Source organism: Gobio gobio (assembly GCF_949357685.1).
Source record: "Gobio gobio genome assembly, chromosome: 16".
In the NCBI taxonomy this organism is placed as follows: domain Eukaryota; kingdom Metazoa; phylum Chordata; class Actinopteri; order Cypriniformes; family Gobionidae; genus Gobio; species Gobio gobio.
In genome coordinates this window covers 2,644,204-2,656,228 of record NC_137109.1, presented here as the reverse complement: position 1 = coordinate 2,656,228, position 12,025 = coordinate 2,644,204, and the positions used below count along the sequence as shown (strand labels likewise).

Sequence of the window (12,025 nt, the reverse complement as noted above, 5' to 3'; positions counted from 1 at the left end):
TGCAAACGCTGTATTACACTCTGCTGCTGCTGTTTTGTGGACATTGATGTTGTAGAAATGAAAAATTATTTTTCTAAAAAGGTTTATTTCCAATTTTATGATGTTGTTTTGTGATAATGCGGAAATGAAAGTATTCTTTAGAAAATCCAGTGTTTCCAGTTAGAGAAGGTTTTGGATCAGGGCCAGTGTTACGAGAGTTATGTGGCATATATGAATATTCATGAGAACTCGTGACCGCGCATCTGATAATAAAGGATCGCACAGGTGAGTCTCGATCTCAAAGCAAAAGTGTTTGCCAGACTTCTGGATTCTGTTCCTGTAGGACAAGCCCGTCTGAACTCCTGCAAGTGAGCTTTAATACTTACACCATTAACCTTATCTGGGGAATAATATTATAAAAAATATTGTTTCATATTGGATTTCATATGAGTTAGTGTGATAATGTGATAATTATTAGGTTAAGTTATGACATATTAACTTATACCCTTTGTAAAAGTATAACAAATGATCAAGAAATAGCCAGGAATTACTAAAACAAACCGTTTTGTGGACATTAATGTTGTAGAAATGAATAATGCTTTTTCTAAAAAGGTTTATTTCCAGTTTTATGATGTTGTTTTGAGAAAATGCGAAGTTGAAAGTATTCTTTGGACAATCCAGTTTTTCCAGTTAGTTTTGGATCAGGGCCAGTGTTATGAGAGTTTAGTGGAGTATAGGAATGTTCATGAGATTCACAGACATGCGCGCCTGCACATGCACCTGAGAAGTTCACGTCATCTCAACACGTTTAGTTACTTCCCTGGCTGTAGCACTGAGGCCCGGTCCTCTGCATTTTTCCGAGGTGTATATAATACATGTTTTGAAATAATTGCCCAATATAGTATTCTGCTCTAACTCTTTACTTAAGTGCTGCATTGATATTGTGCAGCAAGATCTTCTCATCTGAGCTGTCATTGGTCTGTCACCGCTCGTTTAAAAAAATGTTTAAGATGACCAATCAAATCAAAGTAGGTGGGCTTTATGTTCACAGAAGGTGCAAGATAAGATGTAAGGAGATAAACTAAACATTTCATATTTGACAGCTGTTTTATGATATAAATGTTAAACAACCGTCAAAAATAATCAGAGATGCAAACTAATAAACTTTTGTCTAATTTCGCCATTTTGAATTGAAATAGGCCTATAATTTACGCGATTCATCTAATAATTAGTATTTTTATTTCATTTTTTTTATTATTTATTTTTTTAAATGCCAAGGTATCAGATTTACAAGTACAAAGCAAAATTGCAAAGGTTACTTTCAATTAAATAATAATAAAGGTAAAACATAATTCATACATACATAGGGTCTATAAACAGAACAGAAAACGTTTAAACGTTAAAACATTTAATGAAATAAATTAAAAAGTTGAAATAAATGTGTTGTTTTAAGAGCTTTAAGATTCTTAGATGATGAAATATTTTGGATGTACTGTTGGACTTCTTTTGTAAAAACAATGAATAAAGGTGTGGGGAAAGTGCAAGGAGCAATAATAGGTTAATAATAAAGTATTAATTCTTTTTTATATTCAAGAAGCCAAACAGTACATCTTTTAAAACCAAAGAGAAACCCGTAAGCACAATGCAGTTAATACATTTTGAGAATTTGTCCCAAAATAGTTGTGTGTGTGAGGACAATCCCAGAAAATATGAAACTAAGTTTCATCAGGGGCACCACAGAAAGAACAATATCTGACTTAAACCTTTAAAAAAAAAAAAACTTTAGCAGGGTAAAATTTGTGTAATAATTTGAATGAAATTTCTCTAACCTTGTTAGTGATTATGTATTTCAAAGGCAGAGTCCATACTTTTTTCCAATCAATATGATCGACCAAATTCGTCCAATATAACGCAACATATGGAACTGTTACAAGCTCCTTTTGAAAGAGAGATCTAATTCTATAATTACGTGATGAAGGATGTGACAAAAAGCACAGTTTTCCTACTGGAAGTTCAAATGGGTCTAAAGAAATAGATAAAGTGTTGGATGATCTAACAGACTCTCTTAGAAGTAAAATAACTCCTTTAGGAACAGCATCTATTACAATGGAAAATTCTCTGGGAATTACTGGGAAATTAAATTTACATAAAAATTCTTCATAATTTAAAATGACCTTCTGAATTAAATAACTGGGAAACGGTCAATTTTTTTCCCCTGAAACCAGTTAACAAAAAAACAAGGACTTATTCTTATATACAATATCTCGATTGTTCCAGATAAAGTACCGGTGAGGGGAAAAGTTGTGCTTAAAAATTAAAGACCATGCAAGTAATGCTTGCTTATGGAATTTAGAGAAGTTACAAGGGATTCTAGCAATATTATAATTGCAGATCAATAGGAAAGGCAGACCGCCTAATTTGGAAAATAAATAATTAGGGATAAAATTCCAAATGGAGTTAGGGTTACACAAAAAATGTCTTATCCAATTCATTTTGAAAGTGTTGTTCAGAGATGAGAAATCAAGAAAATTCAACCCACCATTCTCGTATGTATTCATTATTACTGACTTCATAACATAGTGTATTTTGTTTTTCCAAATAAAATTAAAAAGGGTTTTATCAACTGACCTACATATTTTGTTGTCCACATACAGAGAGAGTGCAGCATATGTAAACCTGGAGATGCCCTCAGACTTACCTCAAGCCTCTCAAGGTCATGTCTCTCTGCAACCATGCGTTAAAGCTTTTCTGGGCTTTTATTATAACAGGGTCAAAGTTCAGGGTAATTTTTAGTGATCACGATGCCTAAATATGTAACTTCAGATATAACTGGAATATTATAAAAGGAGGGTGCTGTGCAATCTTTAATAGACAATAATTCACATTTATTTATGTTTAGATTAAGTCCTGAAGTTTTAGAGAAAAGTTTTATATTATCAATTGCTATAGGGATTTGGGAAGCATCTCTTAAAAATAAGCTGGTGTCATCCGCTAATTGACTAATAATAACTTCCCTATCTGCTATGTGGATCCCCGAATACCACTTTCATAGATAAACGTTGAGAGTAATTGCACACAAAGTCAAAATAAATAGGGGGAAATGGGACACCCTTGTCTGACTCCTCTAGATTAACTAAACCTTGGGGAAGTGCCATTTTTTCAATTTAATCGAACAGCTTCCATTATTCTAAAGGGTTTTAATTACTTTACAAAACATATCACCAAAACCAAAACTATGTAATGACTTAATAATAAATTGGTGCGCTAAAGAATCAAACGCCTTATTGAAATCTAAAAAAAGAATGAAGCTCTCCTCCTGTATCAATTCTGAATAATCGAATAAATCAAGAACCAATCTTATATTATTAACAATATGCCTTTTATTCATAAAACCAGATTGTGTCTCATTGATTACAGAACTTAGTACAGATTTCAATCTTTTAGCAAATATAAGAGCTAAAATTCTATAATCATTGTTGAGCAGAGATACAGGACGCCAATTGTCAATTAAAAGTAAATCTTTCTTGGGTTTCGGGATTAAAGTAATTAAACCTTGAGTGAGAGTTTGGGGGAGAGTCTCATTCTGTACGCTTTCTTCAAAGAGCTTAAGTAAAAAAGGGGATAATTCTTTAGAAAACTGTTTGAAGAATTCTGCGGTAAGCCTGTCAGTTCTGGGTGATTTATTGTTTTTAAATTCTACAATTGAGTTATTAATTTCTAATAAAGTAATTTCACTATCACAGACATTTTTGTCATCACCAGAGATAGTCTTGTAGTTTTTAAGAGACTCAAGAAAACTACAAGCTGCCTCTTCAGAATATTTTTTATGGTAAAGATTACTATAAAAATTAGCACAGAAACATGCAATTTCTCGAGGGTTATTAGTCACTGTCTCATCAATATTTAAAGATTCAATTAATGAGGTTTTGAAACGACTTTTTTCTAATCTGAAAAAATATGCTGTGTTACATTCTCCTTCCTCTATCCATTTTTGTCTAGATCTTATGGAAGCGCCCTGTGCTCTGTAAGTGTACAGCCCATCTAATTTACATTGTAATTCAGCATACTCAAGCTTATCAGATTCAGAAAGCAGCTCTGGGGGTTTAGAAGAAAGTATTGCAATTTTAGACACCTCCTTATTTTCTTCTGCTCTTTTAAGTTTAGCTAAGTTACAACCAAATTTTCAAAAAAATACAGATTTCAAACTTCAACAACTCCCATTGGCTACTGTATGAATCAAGCTCTAGTGCTCTCTTCCAATACTGCTCAATTAATAAAGTAATAGTCGTTTTAACATCTTTATACAGGAGAAGAGAATTGTTCAGCGTCCAATAAGAATGAGTTGATCTGAAATCAGGGGATGCTGAAAGACTAACCTTAAGAGAGACAGCACTATGGTCTGTAAGAGGTGTAGCATTAATGCTGACTGAGTTACAACTGTCTGCTAGACTTTGGGAAATAAGCCAATAATCTATATGTGACTGCTTAGAGTGGTCCTTGCTGTGCCAGGTATAAAGTCTCTGCTGTGGATATGTTTCTCTCCATATGTCAACAACATTAAAACGCATATTAAATGACTCCATAATCGGAGTTACAGAAGCAGCCCTAGGGGGAAACCTATCCAAGTCACTATTTAATACCATATTAAAATCCCCACCCAAAATAATACCGGCATTGGGGTATTTATTTATCCAGTACTGTATTGTATCACTAATCACATCAATTAAGGTGGCATTTTCCTTCAAATAATTATATCCATACACATTTAAAAGAACTGTGGCGGTCTGGCCAAGTAAGACCACTAACAAAATAAAATGTCCTTTGTGGTCACTGACAAGGTGTAGTATTTCACCAGCAAACTTATCTTTCAAGATTGCCATCCATATCTCACTGCCCCTCTGGGAACATCATCCTGTGTTGAATGGGTTTCTTGAAAAAAACAAAAATCAAATTCGTGGTTTTTAGCAAACAGAAAAAGGGCTTTGTGTTTCACATTGTTTCTTAGTCCCCTGGCATTAAGTGAGATGAACGATATCGACATTAACAAATGGACAGTGAACAATTATTAATAGGAAACAAAACAAAGGCAAAAAGTCAAAATTGACTGGTAGGTAAATGAGAAGAAAATTGAAAAGAACTCGTGACCATTTGAAACGGTCCAGCTATAATATTACGTAATGTAATATGAAGAAAGTTCAAGAAAGCCGTTGTGATAGCTAATTGCCATCATTTTTGAAAAACGTGACTCTTTTATGTGACTCTTAATGGAATTCACAAAGTAATCTCCATGCCTTCAATGAATGTGCGTGCTCCGATGTAATAGGCAGTTTTTCCAGCAGCCCTCGCCTCTTTTACTCTCGGCCATAAACTCTTCCGTCTCTCCCGGTCTGATGAAGTTAGATCCTCTGCGAAGCGCAAGTTGTTGTCTTTAAGAAACTTAAGATTCGAATTACCTCGGATCTGACATCTTCCTTGTGAGTTTCAGGCACGTCTTAACAAGGCGCCATCTTGAACCCCTCAGACAATTGTAACAATTATTATCTGTCGATAGACCCTTTTTGCGCCGACGTCACAATTACATCACAGCGTTAGCTGGAGGCAAAACAAAAGGGAAAACTGGAGGCAGCCAATACAAACCAGCACAGAGTCGGAGCTCAACATGTCATCTTGTTGTGTTTTTGGGTGCCAGAATCGACGGAGTACAGGCTCCAAATTGAAATTTTACCGCATACCTGCTGCTACTGCCAGACAAAAAAACAACGACAGCTGTGGTTAAACGCAATAAAACGAGCGGACTGGAGTGTGTATGCCAGGCGCTGGCTATAGGCAAAACTTCGGATCGTACGACACAAAACTCATCTGTTAAATCTTTGTATTTTAAGTCTTATACGTGTCCATTTAAGGACAACGATCTAAACGGCACATTCATGTTGTCAACATGAAGTAGCCTAAACTGAGAAATGTAGATATTTAATGTGAATTTTACATAAAATGTTGCTATTTTAAATAAACCTGCATATATATATAACATTACTAATTTCGGCAAATACATTTTAAAAATGCCCTATATCCCCTTAAAACTGTGTTTATAAAAAACTGGCATGATTTTTTATAAAATCACACTGAGTACCCAGAACAGCTGCTTGCATAAAGTTTAAGGTAAAAATAAGCATTTGCCTATTCCGCCTATGGCGTGGCCGGCCCTGTGTGTAATGCTCAACCGGAGGTAATGCTGTCAGATCGATCCATCGAGTGAGCGTGTACGGGTCGGTCAATCTGGTTCCGTCCGTTAAGGTTAACTTTTTAAAATAACAGTCACGGTCCCGGACAGAGAGTAACCTTACATATTCAGATACAATTACTCCATTATTATGTAGAAGCTGAGAAACTAAAAGAATATTATTTTTTTAAACTAAACAGGAAAAAAAAAAGATTTATTTTTATAAGAGATATCCTGGTTATTCCAGATATAATAACGGTGGGGACTGAATCTTGAGATGACAACCATAGAGGATGACAACACGTGACGTTGTATTCGGCGCTGTTCATGCATAGATATGTATACGTAGATGCCTCATTCAATTCGACCGCTCCAGGTATGTTGACACGCCGCCATTTTGGAACGGTCAACACTTCAGATGCTGTTCACATCCTTCAGATCTGTTTCTATAGTGGCAGTCAGTCATAATTAACCCGTGTGAAAGAATGTGAACTCGTGAACATAATAGAGGATCGCACAGGTGAGTCTCGATCTCAAAGCGAAAGTGTTTGCCAGACTTCTGGATTCTGTTCCTGTAGGACAAGCCCGTCTGAACTCCTGAAGAGCTTTAATACTGACACCATTAACCTGATCTGGGGAATAATATTGATAAAATAATAATATTATAAAAATATTATTTCATATTGGATTTCATATGAGTTAGTGTGATAATGTGATAATGATTAGGCTAGGTTATGACATTAACTTGTAAAAGTCAAACGATCAAGAAATAGCCAGGAATTACTAAAACAACCCGTTTTGTGGACAATGATGTTGTAGAAATGAATAATGCTTTTTCTAAAAAGGTTTATTTTCAGTTTTATGATGTTGTTTTGAGAAAATGCGAAGTTGAAAGTATTCTTTGGACAATCCAGTGTTTCCAGTTAGTTTTGGATCAGGGCCAGTGTTACGAGAGTTTAGTGGAGCATAGGAATATTCATGAGATTCACAGACATGCGCGCCTGCACATGCATCTGAGAAGTTCACGTCATCTCAACACGTTTAATTACTTCCCTGGCTGTAGCACTGAGGCCCGGTCCTCTGTATTTTTCCGAGGTGTATATAATACATGTTGAGAAATAATTGCCAAATATAGTATTCGTATATAGTATATAGTATAGCTGTCATTGTTCTGTCACCGCTCGTCAATATTTGAGATGACCAATCAAAGTAGGTGGGCTTTATGTTCACAGAAGCTGAGCACGAATTCCAGTTAATGGTCATAAAGCTCGAAATTAGATGTAAGTAGATAAACTAAACATTCATATTTGACAGCTGTTTTAGGATATAAATGCTAAACAACCATCAAAAATAATCAGTGATGGAAACCAATAAACTTGTCTAATTTTGCCATTTTGAATTGAAAAAGGCCTATAATTTACTTGATTCATGCTATTTAAAAATGAGTATCTGTCAATGTGAGGTGAAGAAACATTAACGAAGCCGTTTTCCTCATATTAGGCATTAGATTGATAGTGAATGAATGCATTTAATAAACTGATTTTCTAGCTTTCCTGGTAGCCTTCAGTAAATTAGACTTGTCTAAGAAACTGATTCATAAATCATGTAAATATCAGTTGAGCCAATGTTTACTTTCTTCACTGACAGACTCAGCTTTAGGAGGGAAGAGACAGAGCAAGAGAAGAGACTGAGAGAAAGAGAAAGAGTGATGGAGACGAGGAGAGAGCAGGTAATCTCACATGCTTTTAAAGATATTATTATTCTTTTGAAATGCACATATACTGTATGTAACGTGAGATCAGAGAAATCACATTTTCTCTGGGAGCCCTGAACCCCCTAAATATCCAAAAACCACTTGAACAATGTTATATATTGTTGCCTTGTGTACTTACTTTATCCCAAATGTTTCCAACAATGTTTAAATCCAGAGAAATCCTCTATTTTGACCAGTGTAACGGCCCGTGTCAATGCGTTGTATCCGTCTTACCCTCGATATCCGGTTTTACTGCGGTAGAAATCATGGAAACACCAAAGCCGCTTTAATATATGATGTGTTTTATTAGACAGGTGAGCAACTGTTTGGCTCATTGATGGACAGAAATGTTCATTCATCAGATAAAGTGACCAGGGCCCGTTTCAATAAAGATGTTCAACCAACTCTGAGTTTACACTTGAACTCTGAGTTGACTTACTCTGAGATGGGAAACTCTGAGTTTCAGAACAGCTGAATTGAGGTAGTTCAATCAACTCTGAGTAGACTGACTCTGAGTTAAGCGCGTACACCACGACTATGAAAAGCCACGATCAATGGAGCCCCTGAAATTATGATTCACTATGGCAACAGCACCCAACAAAAAGATGTCTGCATACTTCCGGGTCAAACGTATAATATCAGAGGCTAAAACTGGCAGAACGGCAAGTTATTGAACTAAATCCATTTTTTATGGGTTTTTTTATATGACTTTATTTTTTATAAAAAAACATTTTATATATTAAAGTTATCATGAACTGGCTTTTAAAATTTTTTTTAAACTGTTGTCTGAGGTCAACTTATGATGTTTGCGTGTTTTTTACATTCAGAAACATCATAATGAATAAGTAATAGGCTATTTTCTGCCTTGGTTTTGAGGCTCTCTGAGAAACACTCGGATTTGCTGAGCGCGCCGCACTGAAGACTTGGAAGTAAACGCCCACGGCTAGGATTGGATAAGATTTGCATATTTAATGAGCTTCAGCTACAGTCTGGCCCAGGAATTGTCTGGGGGAAATGCTCAGAGGACTGCAAAATATCAAAGAAACACAATGATTAAATTCAGTTATTATTATGTCTTGTGGTCTAACAAACATCATGTGACTTGAACTGTACACAGAGCCTATATTTAAAGTTCCTCTCAAATTGTTTTTCTGCAATAGAGTTTTATTTAGTATTTAATAATACATCAAAGAGAATCATTCAGAATTTGGGGAAAAGTGCCCCAGTCCCGTGACCCTAGAGCAGCTCGAGCGGCTCAAACTCTGTCCAGTAGGAGGCGCTGATGCTCCAGAGCTGCTCTGACTAACATCAGGAAACCTCAGAACAACAACAGCACAGGTGTAACCTCGTTTATATAATGTTTCAGATCTTCCTGCTCTCGCTGTTCAACATTAAAGTCTTCAGATGATGAGGCAGAATCTCTTTTAGCACAGACTGGACTATTTGACTAAAGATTGAATCGTATCTCGTGCCAAACAACAGTCCTAAAGGATCGCACAGGTGAGTCTCGATCTCAAAGCGAAAGTGTTTGCCAGACTTCTGGATTCTGTTCCTGTAGGACAAGCCCGTCTGAACTCCTGAAGAGCTTTAATACTGACACCATTAACCTGATCTGGGGAATATCGACGGGTTTCACACCAGTTAGGCTGATCATCATTAGGTTAAGACATAAGCTATAAACTATACATGTTGTAAAACTATAACACACGATCAAGAAGTAGCCAGGAATTACTAAAACAAACCATTTTGTGGACATTAATTTTGTAGATATTAATGAAGTTTTTTCTAAAAAGGTTTATTTCCAGTTTTGTGATGTTGTTTTGTGATAATGAGGAAATGAAAGTATTCTTTGGACGATCCAGTGTTTCCAGTTAGAGAAGGTTTTGGATCAGGGCCAGTGTTACGAGAGTTTAGTGGCATATGAATATTCATGGGAACTCGTGACCGCGCATCTGATAATAAAGCGCAAGATAAGATGTAAGTAAATAAACATTTCATATTTGACAGATGTTTTAGGATAGAAATGTTAAATGACTGTCAATAATCAGAGATGCAAACGAATAAACTTTTGTCTAATTTCGCCATTTTTAATTGAAAATAGGCCTATAATTTACGTGATTCATGTAATAATTAGTAACTATCAATGTGAGGTGACAAGAAACATTAATGAAGCCGTTTTCATCATATTAGGCATTAGATTAATAATAAATGTGTAGATATTGTAATTTAATAAACTGAGTTTCCTAGCTTTCCTGGTAGCCTTCAGTAAATGAACTTGTCTAAGAAACCGATTCATAAATAATATAAATATCAGTTGAGCCAATGTTTACTTTCTTCACTGACAGACAGGTTCATAAACATGTTCTTAATGGGGATTTAATAAAGGCCACTTCTGACTTCTTGACATCACATGTCCTGGAATAAAAGTTGGTATAATGTGTGATGGAGTGGGCATTTGATGATGTTTGACATTTAGTTTTGAGCATCAGTGAATGTTTGCAGCTTTTGATTATCAGGTGACAAAACGCTCATATATGCTCCTGAAATTTAATCTGTACGACCTCAAAGTATATTTGGGAGCATTTGTGTAGACAGTAATGTAAAAAAATATTGTTTAACATAATGGACAGGGGACACCATGACAAAGCAACATAAACATCCTCATATTTTAACCATAATTATGAACTAGAGTTCTTGATCTAGTGTTAAAAATGTTAAAAAGATCATCCACTGTTGCTGTTTCTCACTAAAACCAAAGGAAAATTGGTTCTCTTTGAAAATTTCCCTTTGAACACAAATAAAATCATATTATTTAACATAGTTGTAGTATTTTTTCTTTGTCTTATTGTTTAGCTGAACATTGGTCATTAGTTGTTATTTTTCCTCCTCATTTCTCCCTCTGAACTCTCATGATATTAATCTCACTGACTCATTGTCATGTCCAGGTCATGCTGAGCATCTGATGGTCTTCAGCCACACAAAGATCCCAGCACTGAACTGTTTTCAGTGGCAGTTTCTCTGCAGTAATGTCAGAGGAGCGAGGAAAGGACGCTCTCTCTAAGATGAGTCTCTCAGAGGAACAGAGGTAAGACTGCCACTGTTTTCACTCAATCATTTTAAACACTACTGGAGCTTCTGCACATTAATGGATAGTAAATGTGAATAATGTGAAAACTTTAATCGGAACAAGTCAAATATACATGTCAAACAGGGCTTTATAGACAATATCACAGTTAATATCTAACTAATGTACAGAGCTTCTGCCATGACTTTATCATGGAGATATGATATGATATTCTTTATCTCAGAATTCTGACTTTATAACTCGCAATTGCGACTTTATATCTCAGAATTCTGACTTTATATCACGCAATTGCGACTTTATATCTCAGAATTCTGACTTTATAGCTCGCAATTGCGACTTTATATCTCAGAATTCTGACTTTATAACTCGCAATTGCGACTTTATATCTCAGAACTCTGACTTTATATCACGCAATTGCGACTTTATATCTCAGAATTATGACTTTATAACTGACAATTGTGAGAAAAAAAGTCAGAATTCTGAGATGAAAAGTCGCAATTACTGTTTTTATTTTTTTACTTAGTGGCGGAAACGGGCTTCCATAACTGTCAAATATACATGTCAAACAGGGCTTTATAGACAATATCACAGTTAATATCTGACTAATGTACAGAGCTTCTACCATGACTGGAGATGTTTTGAGACTGTGAACAAATCACTTTAACATCACACTTGATGCACACTAGGAATTACAGAAAATTAACATTAAAAAAACAAAAACCTAGAAAAGATGAACAATAAACACCTGAAATCGTCACTCTTAAATCTGTGGATATTTGTAAAATAAACGTAAAAGGTTTTCTTCTATTTCTCAGCCTCTCATTTACTGCACACAGTTCAGTTATATATAGATATAGATACTATATGAGATTTCAGTTTTAGTATTTTACACACATTAGTCTGTACGTTAGTCATCTGGTTACTGTGGTCAACAGTGTTTGTTTACTCCACAGATTTCATTTGTTTTAATTTGATCAGTTATTCAGGT

At 35.3% G+C, this 12,025-nt stretch overlaps 1 protein-coding gene across 4 annotated transcripts in view; it reads left to right on the top strand.

Annotated features, from left to right (window-relative positions):
- Positions 1 to 279: 279 nt before the first annotated feature.
- The window catches only part of LOC307139815 (uncharacterized protein), a 72,445-nt gene continuing 60,699 nt past the window's right edge, over positions 280 to 12,025 (top strand). For 2 of the 4 annotated variants that reach the window (XM_079838924.1, XM_079838922.1), the window contains exons 1-2: positions 9,242 to 9,452; positions 10,898 to 11,037. In XM_079838924.1, the coding sequence (XP_079695050.1) occupies positions 10,979 to 11,037 (59 nt within the window). In that variant the 5' untranslated portion in view covers positions 9,242 to 9,452; positions 10,898 to 10,978. Of the gene's footprint in view, positions 348 to 7,846; positions 7,929 to 9,241; positions 9,453 to 10,897; positions 11,038 to 12,025 lie in introns of those variants that run through there. The other 2 variants (XM_079838923.1, XM_079838925.1) reach the window with 2 other exon arrangements.